This window comes from Equus caballus, chromosome 9 (assembly GCF_041296265.1).
Source record: "Equus caballus isolate H_3958 breed thoroughbred chromosome 9, TB-T2T, whole genome shotgun sequence".
Lineage (NCBI taxonomy): Eukaryota > Metazoa > Chordata > Mammalia > Perissodactyla > Equidae > Equus > Equus caballus.
The window spans coordinates 78,277,860-78,298,710 of record NC_091692.1 but is presented as its reverse complement, the minus strand read 5'-3'; the positions used below and the strand labels follow the sequence as shown (position 1 = coordinate 78,298,710).

The 20,851-nt window shown below is 36.5% G+C and overlaps 1 protein-coding gene across 3 annotated transcripts in view; it reads right to left on the bottom strand.

The window, feature by feature from the left end:
* The window catches only part of COL14A1 (collagen type XIV alpha 1 chain), a 216,380-nt gene that overhangs the window by 179,467 nt on the left and 16,062 nt on the right, over positions 1–20,851 (bottom strand). For 2 of the 3 annotated variants that reach the window (XM_005613198.4, XM_005613197.4), the window contains exons 2-5: positions 16,618–16,743; positions 8,164–8,280; positions 4,385–4,528; positions 17–103 (exon numbers count right to left, since the gene is read on the bottom strand). In XM_005613198.4, the coding sequence (XP_005613255.2) occupies positions 17–103; positions 4,385–4,528; positions 8,164–8,280; positions 16,618–16,705 (436 nt within the window). In that variant the 5' untranslated portion in view covers positions 16,706–16,743. 3 annotated transcript variants of the gene reach the window in all.

Genomic DNA, 20,851 nt, shown 5'->3' with positions numbered 1-20,851 from the left:
AGAAAAAAAATCTGACCTTCTGGTGAAGATGGTTTACTCCCATTTCCTTTGTCCACAACCTTGACTCTGGGTTTTGGCTCCTTTCTTTTTTCTAAATCTTTAACTGGAAGAAAAATAGAAATACATCAACATGTTATATTAGTCTAAAAGAAAACATGCAATGAGTTTTACTAAAACTCTTGCAAGTATTGAGTATTGAGTACAAATCAGCTCTATGGTAGAACTCATTCCCAAAGATTAGAACTTGTATTTCTTTTAACTTTGCCACAGGGAGGTGAGGAAAACACTTTGGAATTACTTTGGTCAAGTGCCCATTATGGGCAGGTGTATCAGATAAATTTAATCCTTTATAACTGCTATAAAATTGGTGTGATTATCCCCATTCCATACATGAGGGAACAAAGAACCAGGAGCTAAGTAACTAAAACATATCTCATAAAATCAGAAAGTGATTTGAGCCATATCTTCAGGTCTCTGGACAAGACCTCCGAGTTGGCCTCTATTCTAGAAAGATCTTAGCCACGAATATTCTCATTTGGAGTTGGTCTATCTGCAATAGAAGATGGGGAACCCCATAATAATTTCCTTATAAACTTTAAAAAAAAGTTTCCCTACTAAAAATAATAGTTTCTTTGTCACTTTCATTATGAAATATCCAGGGACCCAGAATGCCCCTTGTCCTTTAATACAGTCACATCAGCCTAGACCATTAGCTTCACTTTCCACTGCTTAAAACTCCACGGCAATTTCCTGCTATTGTTTGGCACCTTAAGTTGTTTGAGTCAGTCAAGACTATTGCCAAATGGCAATGGTTTCTGCACAAATAAAATACCCTGTGAAAAGGCAGAAGTGACCTCATGGTAAGATGTTTCATTTAATTGCTGCATTCATTTCACAGAAATAAGCAAATTTATTGAGGGGTGGGCTGTGTAAGGGAAGCAATGATTTTCTCTGAACCATCCCTCCTGTCATCTCTAGGGGATCATTCCATTGATCCTGTCTTTATCGTCTTCTCCTCCTCCTCGTCTTTCCACTGGTTTCCATCCCTTTGCTAAAAGCATTTGAGACTTGCCATCTGCCAAGGTCATGTTGTTCTAGTTCTATTATTCCTTTCCTTAGAAACCTTCCTTGGCTTTCTGGTACCTAGAGAGTAAGTTCCAAGATTAAAAATAATAATAATAAATAGAAGATGCCTTGATCCTGCTATTCCCTCTGACTTCTTAATTATCTAAATCCATTCTTTCAGCCCTCATTCTCTGACTTCTTTACAAGCCTTGGCCACTTTGAAACACCCTCTTCTTTAAATTCTTCTCTTTCTCAGTTTTCACAAAGGCACCATGCTGGCTTTTCTTGTATTCCTCTGACCTCTCCTTTACATTCTTGTTTTTTGGATCCTTGTTCTACTTCCATTCCTGAAACATAATCGTATACTAAAGTTATCTTGCATCTCTGCACACCCCAACTTTAATTTTGTCATCCCACAGTTTTCATTCTCACCCTTCTGTGGATAATTTCCAATTCTACATCTTCAACCCCACCCCCACATAGGCCATGGCCTCAAATTGCTTACATTCTGTAAAAGAAAATAAGTCTGCAATGTTAATATGAGAAAAATTGTGCTGAAGTAGAAATAGATCTGGGGAAGAATTCCAGAGGTGGAGACTTGGGGAAACTTCATTGGGAAGGTGACATGTAAGCCAGACTTTGAAAGATGAGCAAGATTTTGCAGGCAGAGATTAGCAAAACATCATTCCAAAGGATATTTTGGAAAATGGCGGTGGAAAAGAAAGTTTGCCAAATAGGGCCATAAACCAGTCTACAGATGAACGAGGAAAAATGACAGTCACTCTGAATTCGGCCTTTGGTTCACATACAAGATGTAGCACATAGGTCACACCAAGCTGCAGCCCCCCTCATGCAAGGGGCAAAATCTTTTAGAGAACAGACTGTCACAAGCCAAGTGATATTAATCCTAACAACCCTTCTATCATGCCCCTGCTCTGTATAATAGGTACATGTCATTACCCCCATTTAGAGACAAGCAAACTGGGGCTGGAAGCTATTGAGTTGCTTGGCCAAATACCCACACCAGATTTAGGATCGTAATAGCCGGCATGCCTTTCTGTCTTCAAATTCCAAAGATCGTTTCTTATGCTTCCCTGTGTATCAGAAGATGAACTTATGAAGAATTCAAACCCCTACACAAATTGCAAACGTATATCCACAGGATTTGTCTGGATCATCATTTTCCTGTATCCAACCAGGAAAGTTTCCCAGGGAGGGGAGACCGGGCCTTAGCTCCATCTCCCAGGGAGCAAAATTATAACTGAAATGCAAAATGGAAAAGGAGGCCATCCAAATAAAGTTATTTGAGTTTCATTCTTACAAACTGTTATTTGGGAAGAACTAATTCCTCCACTCTGCCAATAAAAATAACACAGCTAAAAAATATAAATGCTCACATATTATTTATCCAACTAACAGGTTAGACTGTTTCCCTAAGATTATTTCAGCAGAGCTAAATAAGCTGAAAACTGCATTTCTTTTTCAGTATTTTGAGTAAATAGCTATTGTGAAAGCTTTTTAAGGCTGTGTTTCTTACGCTGCCCAGTCAGTGGAATATTTAAAATAATCAATCGCAATACCTTCAGACTAACGTAAAATAAATCATTTCTCCTCATCCCTTTTTCTGCTTCTCACAAACTTTTAAGAAAAGTTATTTCGCTTACTCATGTAGGAATGTTGGAGGCCAGAAACTGAAGCCCAGTGCCAATAAAACGAGACAGAAGTCTGATTTATATTGAAAATAACATAAAAAACCTTTTCCAGAGCTTCCAGACAATGTGAGTCTCAAAAGAATGTAACATTTAAAACATCTGTATGTCCTGCTGACAGGTGGATTTACCAAACATCTTTGTTCAGAAGTTTCAAGAGGTAATAGCTTAACAAAGTTGGGTTTTCTTAATTTAAAAAAAAAGAAATCACAAAATATGTCTCATAAAACATTACTTAAAAGAAGGAGGAAAAAAGGGAGGGAGGGTTAGAATATCTAGATAGAACATTGCTGCACGCAGAGCTCTAGAACTCATGGCCTCCCAGATTTGTGGATTAATCCTAATAGCGGGATTTTAAAAGCTATTGTTATTTAAAATGATACGTAGGATTTGCTGCAAAATAATATGGGGAGGAGGTGGCAGTGGAGTATCGATGACACAAGACTAGACATGAATGGCTAATCGTTGAAGCGAATGATGGATACTTAGGGGGTCATTATACTATTCTGCCTATGTTTTTATGATGTTGAAAATTGTCCTTAATAATAAGTCAGGTTTTTTAAAGAGTCTATCTTAACAAGGAAGTAACACAGAAAGCTAACCAGGGCAGGCCTCTTCTGTTAGCATTCATGACACATAAAACTCTGCCCTCCACATTTGACAGGCCACCTTCAGGAAGAAGGAGTTCCTGTACCCTCTGGTCACTAGCATGTCAGGTCTATAAGGGCAGAGATTTGTCATGTTCCTGGTGCCTAGAATAGGGCCTGACACTTAGTAACCATGCAATCTATATTTGTTAAATGCAAAAAAAAAGAAGAATGAATGAATGAATATCTCCTGAAAGGCAGAAAAAGCAGGGCCTGTGTGGACAACCTTTAAACTCAATAAAAAGAAAAGCTTTCTAATGGAAGGATGTCGACACGGCTTGGGCTGCCTCAGAACTTTCTCCCCTGCTTAGTATGTGTCTGGATGCCCCATCCTTTCTCTGTCTGCTCAACTTACCATTTGAAAACTGGTTCAGATATGAAGCCATCCCCCCATCCATTCTGTTCCCAACCCATTATTAGGGCAGAGAGAGTCCTCTCTTCATAACGTCCTAGGTGTATCTTTCCCTAATACTTACCATGTTGCATTTGTTTACCAATGTTTGTCATGAGACCTGGCACATAATAGGCTGTTAAGAAATGCCAACTGATTAATTATTGGAAGTAGTTAAATTCCTCACTGTGTAGGTTGTTTTAGCAGAGGCTGGATTGGCACTTGCTGGGGATACTAAAGAGGAAATGCTGGCATCATCGATTCAGTCATTCAGTAAGTATTTAATGAGCATCTATTATGTGCTGGGTAGATGAGATGTCTGGGTAAGATGCAGGCTAGAGCATTTGAAAACTAAAACTTAAAGAATAAGTAGGAGTCCAGTGAAATGGGTAAAGGAGGGGCAGAGGAGTATTAGAGATAGAAGGAACTCATGAAGATGGTACTAAATGTCTTTTAAGATCTCTTCAAATCTAAAGAATCTAGGATTTTAACCTCTTACAGTATTTAACAAACTCAAACTCAGAGCTGGGACAGAGTACTATGGTGGCACCTTAAGACCTATAAATACGTACTTCTGAATTGACCTTGGGCTGGCTTGCTTTCTTTGTCTTTACTGTATGCAATAAGTTGAACTGTGTAATTCTGGTCTGGCAGAAGACCTTGAATAATTGCTTTAGTTGCAGTGTTCTGGAGATTCAGTTGATTGGTTTTTCCACCTTAATAAAACAGAAAGAAAAATCAGATCTAAGAAATAGGTTAACTGCGTACATTAAGAAAACTTATTAACCAGCAATAAAGATTTTAAAAGGTGAAGACATTTTAAAATATATACAATGGAGCCTATGTGCATAGCACTTAATTTTTTTTTTTAAAGATTTTATTTTTTTTCCTTTTTCTCCCCAAAGCCCCCCGGGTACATAGTTGTATATTCTTTGTTGTGGGTCCTTCTAGTTGTGGCATGTGGGACGCTGCATCAGCGTGGTTTGATGAGCAGAGCCATGTCCGCGCCCAGGATTCGAACCAACGAAACACTGGGCCGCCTGCAGCGGAGCGTGCGAACTTAACCACTCGGCCACAGGGCCAGCCCCATAGCACTTAATTTTAATACAGTTTTCATTCTCATTTTCAGTTGTACTCTTTGCATTAGACAAACAATTGTCTAAATTAGGTAAAAGCACATTCTCAAAAATCTTTCACCATAACACATTATTGTTTTTAAACACTAGGGAAAGTGATAGTGCAAGATTAGAAGACAGCAAGCCCTCAACATCAGATATATTCTTCAAGAAAAGAATTCCACTTAAAAGTGAAGAGAAAGATATAGGCAGATTGAATATAATTATCTACGCTGCAATTGTTCCTATGGCCTCTCTAAAGTGAGTCAAAGCATCCTTAAAGCATCAGCAATTTAATTATCTTTAATGTGGCCATCACTAGGCTCAGGATGTTGAAGGAACCTCTCACTACCTCGCTACTGAAAAGTTAGCTTGGTTCATAACAAGATTTCAAACCTCCATTCTCTCTCCATCAAATTAGACTATCTAAGGCTTTCCTGAAAATGCTGTTCATTAAATACTCAACTTTTATGCAAAATTACAAATACACCTTTCTTCTCTAATCACTGGCAGTGATTACTGTGTCTGAGAAAAGGGAAATTAATTTAAAACTTCTGCCCCTGTAGCAGTAACAGCAAAAAGAGTCTGAAATTGGCTGAATTAATCAAACATAACACAGATTACGATATATGTTAATTACATTCTAATAAAATTACTGACGTTAAGTCTGAAATTTGACACTACTATCATCCATGTTGCCTGCTACTAGAAGGCAGAAATGCGCCTCTCTCTTGCCAAAACCCAATCCCTTAAATGCATTTGTGTCCAAGATCTTAAATCTGGCTTCACAAACTTCCTCTATCATTTAAAACTCATCTACTACAAAGCGCACCAAATAAATCTTCCATAATGTACATTTCACTAAAAAAAAAATTCCTTGGCAAACTCTGTATAATAGAGTCTCTCTCTGAGAGGCAAAGGATGTATTATTTTATTAAAGGCTTTATGAATCCTGCAATAAAAAGCTTTAAACTCTGTCTAAACCAGGACTTCTCAAATTTATTTGGCCACTAAACTTTTGGTCATATAATAGCTATTAGCACCCTGCAGAATACCATGGAACATGCTTTGGGAAAAACTGGTATAAACAGTACTTGGAACATGTCTCATACTACTAAAATGTCTACAAACATTTTGTGTCTAGATGTAGTTACTACTCTTTTTATTTGCTATGTTTGATCAAATAGCTATCAGAGTATTAAAACTGTCTTAATGGCTTGGACAACTGCAGTAAGGACATTGGCTCAGAGGGGAAAGTAAACCCAGTATTCATAAAAAAATAATTTGCTTTCATCCTCAGTTTTTATTTTGTCACTGGAGGTGTTTAAGCAAGAGCTGGAGGTCTACTTTTTGGGTGTGCTGTGCCAGAGTGGATCGAAGGATCAGACTGAGGTTTGGTCCAGAGGCCACCCAAGTCACTTCTAAGATTCTCTGATTCCTCACTGACACCAACTTGGGGTACTTAATAGTCTGGAATTATCAGAAATTAATTAGTAAAAGATAAAACACTGTTTATCTGGAGGGAAAAAAATAACCTTTTAAGGTCATACATGGGGAATTCTCAGTCGTACCATAAACTGGTAACTTGTATTTTGACCTTTAGGGTCATAATGATGTCCAAGAATCTCTTGAAGTTAAATTTCCCATGATGGCTTATTTTAGAAAACAAACTGCATTATAAAAACTCAAAGTTATTTCAAAATTGGGCCATACTCCAAAATGAAATCTCTGAACCAGGCTGGAGAATAAAATATTGCTTTCCACAAGTGAGTCACTTCTGCAGGCCAACATGGGAAAGATTGTCATCTCCTATCAGGGAACCAGAAGTCATTCTAAGGAGCCTATGGGTACTCTTTGTTAATAAAAGGAGGTTCCTCTTTAGTGGTAGAGCAAGAAGCCTGGTGTTTCATGTACTCGTTTTGTTAGAGATTTTAAATCATCTGGTAAGAATGAACTGGTAAGATATCCACATTCATGAACAACAGAGTATCTGTCTGCCTCATTAAATGAGTTGGGAAAAGGTCTCCAACATAAAGGAGTCCAGCTCCACATAACCATCTTTATCACCAATAAAGAGAAAAAAATTATTATATTTATATAAATATATAAATTATACAAATATGCTATTATTAAGTGTTTATTATGTACTAGGTGAAAACGGATCCTGGGAAAAGAAATGAGACCTGAGAGACATACTAAAGAACATCTCCATAATAATCAGGGTGAGATTTATTGAGCATTTACTATCTGGCAGTCACTGTTCAAAGTGCTTTACATTTACTAATTCATTTAGACTCATAACCACTGCTTCCCAAATTTAATATGCAAAGAAATCATCTGAGGATCTTTTTAAAATTTCGATGCTGATTCTGTAGGTGAGAGGTGGGGCCCAACATTCTGCATTTGCTCTGAGGTGATGACGATGCTGCAGGTTCCCAGACTACATTTTGAGTTCCAAGCCCACAACAACTCCATGAGGTCCTGATACTGTTTGCACATTTTACAGAAGAGGAGACTGAGGCACTGACAGATTAAATAACTCGCCCAAATGACATTACTTATAAGTCACAGAACCAGGCTTCGAACTCAAGCACTCCAGTTGCTGACCCCATCTTCCCTTCCATGACACCCATGTAGCAGGGGTAATGCCTCTATATGTTCTGTATTGTTTTAGTTGATTATACTTGTATAACAAAAATGTAAAATATAAGAAAGAAAAAATTCAACCCAAATTTAATTTTAAAAAGTTTTTACATATTTTATCTTCATGATCAATAAATTTGCTTAACTTTTGCTTTTCTTGATTTAATTTATCACTTATTTTTACAATGTCTACTTAGCTTTTATAATTTTAATGTATAGTTGCTGAATAATGTCTTATCAAGTTAACTAATCATAATTTACTCAGCCAGTCACAACTGTTCATATTTTTTCATATATCGTATTTTTCGAGGTGCCAATAGACCAAAAGTATTCATTCTATGTTGAAACAGAAGTCGTGAATATTTTGATAGTCTGGAAGTTTCGCCTGAGGAGAATTACGGTGAGCCCAACAGTCACTACGCAGACTTTGGGAACATTTTTTTCCTAGATTGTAGGGTTAGATTTCAACCTCAAAAGATTAAGTTTAAAAAAACTTTCAAATGATTTTAAAGCAACACTTAGCACTACACATTTTTAGTTATCTATGTGTAAAAAGTTGCTAGACTCTAGAAAATACAATTGGTTGTTTTTACCTGATGCTGGAGTCACAAGAAGTTTGTATCCACCAAATTTCCCTCTTGGCGCCTTCCATGAAATCTGTATACTATCATGAGATAATACATTATATCTTAACCGTGTGGGTGGAGCCACTGAAAAGGAAAAACAAAAATTGTTTAAAGGTTAAAACATTTAAGCTTTCAATCGTTAAACTGAAAAGTCAAAGTAATGTAATCAAAAGGCACGAGACTTCATCAGCCTCAAAATATGTTCTTTCGACAACTCCTTCATGAATTGATCAGATTGCAAAATAACTCAAACGCAAGGGCATTGGTTTCTTACTCAAGAGATAAGCCCATTTGTCAGACAGTTCCGACCTTATGACAAAGAACTATGAGTTAGGGTTAGAATTTAATTCTCTAGTGTAGTTTAAAACTTGAAGCCAATCTTGTAAAGTGCTTTCATTACGTTACAAGGACGAATTTTTCTACTTGGAACATGTGAGATTTCATAATCTACCCTACTGGGACTGTTTCGTGCCTTGTGGTTTTTCACGTTAGTAATCCAATATTTTTTATGATAAGATCATTTCAGAAGGCTATTATGGACATATTATAGTAATATGATCTTCATTTAAAAACGTTTGAGAAAGAGTTTGTAAAGGACCAAAATAAAAAGGACCAAATAAAAGATAATTATGTTTTACAAACTTTGAGCCATTCTCCAAGTCTAGCTGATTTACACCTTTCAGAATGATTCACAGCACAGGGCCTTGAATCATCCCCACATATTTAATCTTTTCTGATAGTTCACAAAATGCGTAAATCTATATCACTTTTTGTATAAGTCATTCAAATTTCAAAATATATTTTTGGGACCCTACACCAATGTTCTGGAAATTCAAAAGAATTCCTTTAGTAAGAAGATTTTTATGATATAATATCTAAATTAGTTTGTCAAAAAAGAAAAGCTAATGCTTAACAGAAAAGTTAGCACTTATTACCCACTTTTATGCCCAGCCTTTCTTTCTACGTTAGAAAACAGAACGTGGGGAAGGAAACAAACATTCTCCTTAATAGGTATGGAGCATACTATGAGATTTGGACATTAGTTTAATTCCCACTTCTGCCACTTATTAGACAACAACCTTGAGCAACTGATTGTGTTTTCCAAAGCCTTGTTTTTAGAAAAGGTGACGGCAATACTTTCTGCACAGGATGGACGCCAGTGTTAAACAGGATAACAGATACGATGCATCATAATAGGCGGTCAGTAAATGTTTGTTCTCCTTCCCTCTTACTCCATCTAATGGGTGATCTCAAAAGCTCATTTAATCCTCACAAAAATATATTGCTATCCCAATTTTATATATTAGGGAACCAAGGAGAAGCTAAGAGACTTGCCCACATTCACATACTGATGAACGACAATCTCTGACCCCAAATGAAATGCTCTGTTTCTTTGAGAGAAGAGCCATATTAAGAAGTCACCCCTCACTGGGCTAGATAAATGAGTAATTTACTCCCCTCCAGGGTAGCTCCTCACCTGAAATCACTGAGCACCGAAGGGCACAATCTTAAGTGTGGTATTCTCTTTCTAGTCGCCCTTTGCTACCTCTCAGTGGAGAAGGCAAGTCATGCAAAACAAAAACATTAGCTTCCCATTCTCAGTTTGACAGGAATGGAAGAGTTTACATTTCTCTGGTTTATGGGAAAAGGTGGATTTATCATAAGAACAACTATTTTAAAACAGAAGAGGAAGGTGGCCAAACCTAACATTTGGATGAACAGAGAAACTATTACTATTTTTCTTTGTCTGGAACTTGAGGAGAAAAATCTATTTATAGATAAGTTCTTATTACTTATGGAAGAAAATTAAAAATAAGAATTAAAAAATTGTAAACCATATATCCAGTTTCTGAGCCACATCTTGCCAGTGGGCTGATAGATATCATTAGCCAAGCTTGTTGCACAGTTTTGCATGAATGCACTGGTGAAAGAAAGCTGGGATGCCTAGGATTCGTCAATGGAGTCTTCAGTCTAGGCAGTTCCAAGAGGGTCAACCAATTCTGTCAGCACCCCAGGGGTGTTGACATCTCAAGGAGGGCAAAGAACATTCAGGATTCCTAGGTTAAAGATTAGATATCTTTACAGCATCTTCTACCCAGGCTACTGTTCTTTAAATGTGGTCTGAGTTTATAGTCTACAACATTTTTTTAGTCAATAGCTAACCTTCTGAACCTTCAGGAGAAAGTAATGAGGATAACACTGATCATGCTCAGACAATACAGATGATGCTCCAGAACCCAGAGTCCACTGGCTTCCACTGAACTCTTCAAGGAAACAAAGTGTGAAGCCAACGCAACAACAAAAATCCATCAATATTCAACTTTTTAAACAATTTACAAATGGTTCATATGACTACAGTCCCATTACAACTGCTAGCAAAAAGAAATACCACCATCTTCTTTTATCAGCAGACTACAAGTATTTTCTAAGTAAGCATAAATACTCTCACAATCATTAAAAAAATCTTGGCTAGGGGCTGGCCCCGTGGCCGAGTGGTTAAGTTCGTGTGCTCCGTTGCAGGCGGCCCAGTGTTTCGTTGGTTCGAATCCTGGGCGCAGACATGGCACTGCTCAACAGGCCATGCTGAGGTGGCGTCCCACATGCCACAGCTGGAAGGACCCACAACGAAGAATATACAACTATGTACCGGGGGGCTTTGGGGAGAAAAAGGAAAAAATAAAAAAAACTTTAAAAAAAAAATCTTGGCTAGATACAAAATTCACATTTCCTTTAGGATTTTGCCTTTAGGGAAAAAAACACTGAAAGGAAGAAATGCTAGGTAAGAAAGAAAGATTCATGAAGTCAGTTTTGAACTTCAAAGTTAGCTCCGTTTCCCGGTCTGGAAGGCAGTGGGACTTGTACCAAAACAAGGGCAGCAAGATTGACAGGAACACTCTAAGTGCAGTGAAGAAATAATTGCTTTTATCTCCTGGAACAAAAGTTTGTGTATATTTAATACCAGCCCCATGATTTTTCTTTTCTTTTTGTGAGCACAGAGGAAATGCTTCTACACATATAATTAATTCCAGTAATAATTATAAATGTTTGCATGAACTTGACTCAAAAGTTAATATGTGTCACTTAAAATCTTAACATTTTTAAAAAGACAAAAATCAAATGTAAAGCTTGACTTCTGGCACACACTTAGAACCCAGACCAGGCCAACAAGCTCATCCTTTTTATGGTGAAGTCAGGCTTCCTATGTTGCATTGAGCCAAATATAACATTTGTGAATATATGAACTTCATCCCAAAGCGGGATTGAGGAGGGTCCATTTCTTATCTTCCTCTCTACTATAGGTTAGGCTTGTTACTGAAGGTACAAGGGTATTTTTCTTTTGTTGTGTTGTATTTTTTTTAGAGGGAAGATTTTCTTTAAACCCAAAGAATTTCACTGCAATCAATCTTGTAGAAATCAAATCTCATAGGCAGAAAAGGAATGTTTTGTGATTCCATTGAAGCCTTACTGTTATCAGGTACTTGGGAAATTTCATTTCATAAAATGACTATTTATTAAAGGGCTAATTTTCTGCCCCTCCCTCCCTCCTTTCCTTCTTCCCTTTTCCTTCTTTCTTTCCTTCCTTCCTTCTTTCTTTCTTTCTTTTTTTCTTTCACTTCAATTCAACTCAACTCAACTCAACTCAACTGAAATCTTGCTATTTTGACAAGTGGCAACCTATGTGAAAGTTTATTTCTAATGAAATATTTGCCTTCATTTCCCGAAACACATACTTTTGACACAGGAAGATGAAATGGAGATCTTTTGTTCTTCACTACCCATAATCACTTCCCCTCTGCCTTTTCTAACAGCACCCTGGTTTTCTTCCAAGGACTAACACTCCCTTCCCACTGCAAGGCACCTTGGCTACACTGTCAGCCATCCTCCTCTGGCTAAGGGGTGAGACAATGACTCAAACCTGGTCGGGCAGACTCTCTCAAGAATCTGAAACTTATGTCCAGTGATGGAAGGATGGAAAATCACTCCAGTCATTTCATTCCAATGACGTGCCCTAAAAAAAAGGTCACTATATCCATTTGTGACCTAGAAACTATATCCAGGGTATTTCCAGATTCCTGTCCTTGTCAAAGCTTAACTATGTACCTTTTACTTTAATTATATGAGTTACTTCATTACCTCCAGTAAATACATTTTTTGCTTCAATTGGCCAGAGAACGTTTCTTTTATTTGCAACCAAAAATCTCTGACTGTTAGACATGGAGCAGAATAGGCACTGGGAGTATCTTTCCCTTCAAAACATAGTTTAGGGTGCATATCAATGGAAAAACTAATATGTTTATAAAAGCAAAATACATTTAAACAGCAGAGAAGTATTTGGATTATTTTTCCAAGTGATCTAAAAAAACCCAAACAAACACCAAAAACCCTCAGCTTTTTTTATCAGTCATTTTCCAATTAAACGCATTGCCCAAATGTTCTATAAATAGGAGAAGTTAAAATTTGAGAGAAATTTACCATGGGATATGCTAGAGGATTCTTTTTATCTTGCTTAGAATCTAATATGTTATAATTTCATGATCCATTATAAAGATGCTGAAAACAGCAGTAAAGAAAATATTCTCAACTTCCAAATATGTTTGACTAGTAATAATAGCAAAAAATACGTGTAAATGTGTTAACACAGAGGTCTTTATAAAGTTAAATCTAGCCCCCGTGCAAAGTCTCCAATTTTATATGCTCTGAGGTTTTTAAATGACAGTTACTTTACCTTCAGCGGTTCTTTCCTGTAGTCATCCAAGACAAACATTGCCAGAACCAAATATAGATTTACTGTGAAATTCTGAGAAAGTATTGGTGCCACCATTCTGTCATGCTATACACGTTTTTTCCCTACAGCTAACACCACGTTACTTTCTCTACGGTCCAGTTCATTTAACAATTTGTTTTGAAAAGAAGGTGCTGGAATAATCCAGGTATAAACAGTTATTTGAGCCAATAGGGGTTCACATTCTCTGGAGAGGGAGAAGTCTTCATAAAGAATTACATGGAGAGACTAAGGGGTAAAGCGCATTCTGTTGATTAGTAATTTAAGAGGGGAGAGTTAATTTCCTATATGCCTTTTAACACCAACTGCATTAGTTCTCTCGCTGCTGTAACAAACTATAGAAGCTTAAAACAACAGAAATGTACTATTATACAGTTCTCGGGTCAGAAGTCTGAAATGGGTTTCACTGGGCTAAAATCAAGGTGTTGGTAGAGTTGCATTCCTTTTTGGATTTTCTTGCCTTTTCCAGCTTCTAGAGTCTTCCCACATTCTTGACTTGTGGCCCCCTTCTGTCTTCAAAGCCAACAAAGGCTGGTTGAGTCTTTTTCACATGACATCACTCACACTGGCACCTCCACCTCCCTCTTCCATATTGAAGGACCCCTGTGATTGGCTCCAAATTGGACCCACCCAGACAATTCCAGGATAATTTCTCTATTTTTAAGGTCAGTGGATTAACAACCTTAATTCCATCTGACATCTTAATTCCCCTTTGCCATATAATTTAACATATTTTCAGGTTCTGGGGATTAGGGCATGAATATCTTTGCAGGCACATTATTCTGCCTACCACACTTACCTTTTTTTTTTTTCTCATTTTGTTCATAAAAATGATTCCAAAGACGTCAATAAGAATTTAAGGTTTGAGAGTAATTAGTGTCAGCCAGCAAGTCAACACATCTGCCATTAGCAATGTACTTAACTGAATATGAAACAGACTCACATATGGCTTGGCAAATTAGGGTCAAAATTGGCCAACCCGCAGGAACGCACTACTATGTCTGTTTTAAAAGTAGAAAATCAACCAAATAAAGCATTCATATTCTTTATTCTTTGCTCAAAATCACTCATGTAAATACATGGTGTCATGGTAGAAATAAAGTTTCTCAAAGGTCTCACATACTTTCCTAAAAACCAAAGCCAACGACATCTGAAGGCTTTTCCCACTGGGGTTTCCTCCAGCATATGCCCACTAGCTTCCTTTTTGAAAGGTTCTCCGGCCTTCACTTCTAGACCACTACCCTCCCCTGACTGTCCTTACAATGGCTTTTTTGACACTTTCAATTGGTCCTTTTTCTTCCCTTAACCTCTTAACTGTTGGTGTCTGCCAAATTCCATCCTCACTTCTCTCCACTGGACCATCCTTTCTAATTCTACCTCTAAGACTTCAAAGGTCCCTATAAGCTAATTCCTAAGCACAACACAATTCAGATAAAATCTCCTGCCTTCATCACTTTCTCCTAAGCTCCAGACCCCTGACTACCTACCAGACATCTCCACCTGGGTATCCCACCAGCACCTCAAGCTCCACTATTTGTCTAAGACTTGAACTCATTATCTTCAGCTTCAGATACTTGCTTCATCCTTGATTCTCTTTATTAATCTCCCCAACAAACATCGACTATGATTGAGGCATTGTTCTGTACTGGAGATACAGACATTAAACAGAGAAACACTGCCTCCAATGAGCTTAGGCAAACAAACAATTAAGACACAAAGATACAGAAGCAATAATAACATAGAGGTGGAAATTAAAGGCCCCATCTACTCATTTCTCCAACAAAAAGCTTCAGATTCCTCTTTGATATTTCCCTCTCCTTCAGCCCCCACCACATCTAATCAATAAACAAGTCCTCTCTCTTCTACCTCTTACATATTTCTTGGATTCATTCTCTTCTCTCTATCCCTCTACCTACTTCAGGCCCTCAACACCTGTTTCCTGGACAGCTTAGCATAATCTTCTAAGGCTCTCTCTTGCTTTAGTTATTCCAATCCCCCGAGCACCAATGAGTCACAACTATGAGTATCATCAATATTGTTATCAATGTGTTTCTCTAAAAAGCAGAGCTGTTTAAAATCTTTCATAATCTGGGTCCAACCTATCTTTCCATCTGTCTTTTCTCCATAACCCCCTATAGAACTTGTATTGAGATTTATCTGCTTATACTCTCTCTCCCTAGTGGACAGTACACTGCTGTAAGGCAAAGAAGATAGTTTCATTCAGCTTTGTATCCTGAACGTGACACAGAGTAGGTGTCCCATAAATGTTAATTTAAAACAAAATTTGGCTAACAATGTATAGTTGATAAACAGCATCCCTGAAAGTACCCCAGAAGAGCTCTGTCTGATCAATTACTCCATGAATGACCATTTCTGAATTCCCCAGATCTGTTCTCTAATTGCTACAGCTCAAAGCATTCTTTCATCAATGTAAATAAGATAAACAGAATTCCTCTATCCAACTGATCCCTATGTGTTGCATGAAGTAGCTGGATATATAGTCATTAACTCCAAGTGTTTTAACACTATTTGAGGGCGCAGGGAGTCAAGTTCTATTCTTTTCCAAATAATTGTGCCTCACTCTAAGGAAGCAGGGTATGGCGGTTCTTGCATTTGACTTTTCTACAACTTTCACTTCCAAACATTAGACATTAACCCTCCTAAAACCACCTTCTTTATCATTTAGACTTCTTTGCTTAACTGATGAATGACTATTTCAGTACCAACGCTTCTGTTTCTGCAGGTTTATCATATCTGTCTAGCAATGTCGTTTTGCACACTTGCACATATTGTGCACTTCAGAGGTTAGCTCACTTTTTCTGCTAAAGGCAAGACAATAAATATTTTAGTCTTCGTGGGCTATCCAGTCTCTGTCACAACTACTCAACTTTGCCATTGCATTATGAAAACAGCCACAGACAATATGTAAACAAATGAGGATGCCTGTGTTCCAATAAAACTTTATTTACAAAAGCAAGAAGTAGGCCAGATTTGGCCCATAGGTGGTAGTTTGCCAATTCCTGACATACTTTATAAAATGAGTGGAAATTAAAAATTAAAGTGTAGATCCCAGTAACAGAAATAGTAGATTTCAAAAACTAATTTCAATAAAAACAAAGCTAGAAATCATTAGAAATGCTTAAAATGGCATACCAGCAGGCTCTGTTAGACTCTTAGTAACCTTTAGACTATGTGCTCAGTTTTTAAAGAAAGGAACAAAATTAAGGAGCGGGTATGAAATGGCAGAAATATTTTGTAGACACTCTATTTAAGAGACAAGGCACAATTGGGACACATACATACACACATAGTTCCTTATTAATAGAACTGATTTTGTAACATGCAAATTTGACTTTCACTGTTTAAATTCGCCTCAGGCTTTTCAGAAGCTGTTTGACCACTTGCCACAAAATTACTATGCTCAGTCACTGGCGAGGTCGTAACCCTCATCAAAGGTGTGGCACATTTCTACCGTGTAAACAGCTGGTAAAATTGAGTAAAAGCCAACATACGACCCTGCCTAGAAACATAGTTGAATCAATGAAGTACTATTCGGGTAAATAAAATAAAAAATGCTAATCAGAACCAAGATGGCTTGAGTCCCAGACTCTAATGATTATCTTAAAGTTTTCAATTACCTTGACCCTGGACACTGGTGTAAAAATAAGCAACTGCCAAAAAAGCTTGAAACAGAGAGTACTGCATCTTGCACTGAAAAATCTTCATTTTCTTTCCTGCTTTTCACATGGGATACAGCAGCAGGCCTAGAAACAGAGAGCACAGGGATATTTTGAGAAGGCTGAAAATGAAGAATATGTAGTCATCTAGGGCAGGCAAATAAGACAACATTGTCAGGAAGTAATTCATTGCATCATATATTTCACTCTAACACATAAATTGATAAAAGGAAGATTTTTGAGAAGATGCTGTAAATGGAGAGAATAATTTGAACTATTTGGAAGAGAAGTTCAGACGGTGTTTTGTGACTCTTGTAAGACGTAAATCGCACAGTGAATTTATCAAATGGATAAATTCCAAAAGTTTACCTGAAATGAGCATTATCATTAGACAGTCACAATTTCCTTGGCAGTAATGTGCTCCTGCAGTATTTATCACATAAAGTTAAAAGTCCTATGTTGCCTCACGTTGCCTACAAAGTAAAGATATACGGGACCTTCTTCTAGTGATCAAAGAGAATTTGAAAAACCACTTTGTGCTAATATTAAATCACTATTTAGCTTTCACTTCACCAGGATGAATAATCCCCAATCTTTTATTATACCTTTTTTTTCTCATACCTGTGAATCTAAAATTCATCCTTCCCCAAAGGATTTTGAGGCCAAATGGGTTCAGGGGGCATTTTATGAGGAGAATCAAGGCTGCCCCAGGGAGAGAATCCCAAGGCGTCCTGGCCTGCAATGCCCATCTATGCCACCCTCTGGCAAGTGTAGGACCTCCTAACCTGATTTGACCTTATTTGTATCCAAAGTTATACAACCACCTGATAACCAGATGCCACCTGCACTGATACCATTTTAATGACTTTTTACATGATCTTTCCTTTGTCTTGTAAAGAAATAACTCACATACCTATGCCTTATAAATTTAGCCCTGCCCTCAACCCATTGCAGCTGTTCACTGCCCATGGGTCCTGTTCCCTTGCTATTCTCTGAATAAAGGAGCACTACTACCAGAAAAAATAAAATAAAATAAAAAAATAAAACTCTCCCAAGTCTTTTTTTTTGTTAGAATATCAATAAACGAAGAGATAAAAGAAAAAGAGAGAGAGATGAAAAAGGAGAAAAGCATAGAAGGAAGGAAGGAAAGAGGGAGGGAAAGAAGGATGAATGCTTAGCATTAATTTAAAAAGCCAGTCTAGAAATCATTGACAACAATTCTATTATAAGCCATTACAGAGGAGAAATTCTGAGTCCTTTCCTCAGAGATTAAGACATCTCAAAAGTTTCCTTCTACTCAAGGTATTTTTTTCACTCAGATATTCATTCATTCATTCATTCATTCATTCCCCAATATTGTTCCACAAAGGATCTGGGGCAACCTAATAATAAATAAATATAATGTTTAAGGTAGGACTGCCATATTTAACAAATAAAAACACAGGACTCCCAGTTAAATTTTAATTTCAGACAAATAGAAAATAATATTTCAGTGTGTCTCATGCAATATTTGGGACATACTTAATACTAAAAAAAATTATTATCTGAAATTAAAATTTAACTGGGTGTCTTGGAAATCCTAACATAAGGGAAAATTTGGTGGAAATATAATATAGTACTGAGTAAAATGTGCACAGAGAAAACCTATCTGGTCCTGTATAGTTAGTAGGGGTGACCATGAATTTGGCCCAGAATTTATGAATTAGCAGTCAAAGAAGGAAGGAACATGCTAAGTTTTAAAGTTTACTATATTATCAATTTTTTTTTTTCAGGGAAAGATTCACTCTGAACTAACCTCTGTTGCCAATCTTCCTCTTTTTTTTTTCCCCTAAAGCCCCAGTACATAGTTGTATATCCTAGTTGTAAGTCCTTCCGGTTTTTCTATGTGAGCCACTGCCACAGCATGGCAACTGACAGATTGGTGGTGTGGTTCCACGACTGGGAAGCAAACCCCAGCATCAAAGTGCTGAGTGCCAAACGTTAACCACTAGGCCATCAGGGCTGGCTCTAGATTAAATTTTAAAATATATTTTTCTGGAGATGCATAGCTTTCCCTGATACTAAAAGCTGAGTAGAACTTTTTCCATGGTTCATCCAAAAAAAAGGTCACTGTACTTTATTCACATTTATTGAGCCCTTACTATGTATAAAGACTATTCTAATTACTTTACACATATATAAATTCCTTTAATCCTCACAGCAATTCCTTTAATTAATTTAACTAATCAAAGTAGATATGATTATAATATCAATTCACAGATGAGGAAAATGAGGCACAGAGAAGTTCCCCAAGTCACCTAGCTAGTGAGTTCAGGATCCTGGATTTTAACCCATACACACACGGCAATCAGATGTGGTAGAAGCATCTTAGGAGACCATTTCAACAGTATCACACTTCATACGACTTTCTTTTCATTTTAAAATATCTTTTCATGCTCTGATTACAAAAATAATGAGTTTTAATTGTGGAAAATTAGAAAATACAAGAAAACACAATAAAGAGTATGCACTTTTTGCTATTTTTCCCTTACTAAAGTGTGAATATTTTCTGATGATGATATTTTAAGCCTGTTACAGTATACACGGCTGTATCGCAATTTATTTATCTATCTCTATTTGGAAATTTAGCTGATTTCCAAATTTCCCTAATACACATAACACTGCAACAAACATCCTTATTCACATTTTCTTGAATACATGACTATTGATTTCTTTTGGCTAAATTCCCAATTATGGAAATGCTCGGTAAAACAAGATGTGTTTTTAAGGTTTTTGAAAGATAAGTATGTAATGCCCTATAGAAAATTATACTGATTTCCACTTCCACTAGCCTCTTATATGAGTACCACATCACATCACTTCCACCATCACAGCGGTTAATTGTTTTCAATATACGTTGATTTGATAGGTAAAATGTAATTATCACAATATCGTCTTAATTTGATTCATTCATAACCAGTAAAATGTAACATTTTGTGTTTGTTGGCTATCTATACTTTTTATAAAATACTCATTCATATCTTTTAACCATTTTATCATTGATTTATAAGAACTCTTTACATATTATTCATTTTAACACATATATTGCAATATTTTTCCAGGTTGTTTTTGTCTTTCAATTTTGTTTAGTGGGCCAAGAATTTTCTTTTCAAGTTAAGGCATCCGACTTGATATTTTTCTTTATAGTTTCTGATGCAGCGTCACGGGTAAAATGGTTTTTCCCATCTCAAAGTATATTTCAGTTATTCTAACTTTTTAGTTCCAATTATGAATGGGATCTTGGATTGTGTTTTAATACAGAGAAGATACTGATTTTATGTATTTATTTTATAATAGACCAACATTCTGAACTCTTTCTAGTTCTCTATTTTTTTCAATTCAATCTTTTGGATTTTCCAGGTTGAAATCACATCATTTGCAATCAATGTACTTTTTCTTATTGTATAGGCTAGTAGTTTTAAAACAATTATTTTACTAGGAATGCCTCGAATACTTCATCGTTAAGTTTACTGCTAGCAGTTGAGCTTAGATATATTTTACTTTTCTGTTAAGAAAACGCTTCTTGATTTTTTACTAAGAGTATTTTTTTCAATCAGGAATGGATGGTGAATCTTGCCTTTATGACTTTTCGATTATTGAGATATTCATATTTTGATCTTTACTTCTTAGTGTAATTATTTTCATAGTGTCTAACAATAACCTATCCTTGCAATACAGAAAGAAATCCTACCTATTCATGGCAATTATTACGGTTTTTTCTAAGTTTAATGTAATTATAATGGTTTTGGCTTTCAGCTAAGCCATTTTCAAATAGATGACAAAGTCATATTACTTCCTTACAAAATATTCCAGTAACTTAAATGTAATAATGACACTACATTTGAGCTATTGGTTTTTTATGTTCTTGAACAACAACAGAGAGACCAAAATATTCCTTCTCTCCATCTCTTAAGAAACTAATCAAATACAAGCACTCCTTGTTACATGCTAATGAGTTTTCAAAGTGTTTTAAACTTTAAAATGCCTATAATTTTCTCTATATAGATATACTTTTGTGGTGGCAAGAATAAAAACAAATCAATTCAAGTTACCTATTTGCAAATGAAAAATGAATATGATCAACTGCAGGACTCATAAAAATTGCATATTAATTCTTCTTGAGGCCCAGGAGTGAGGGCACCATTGTAGGAACGAT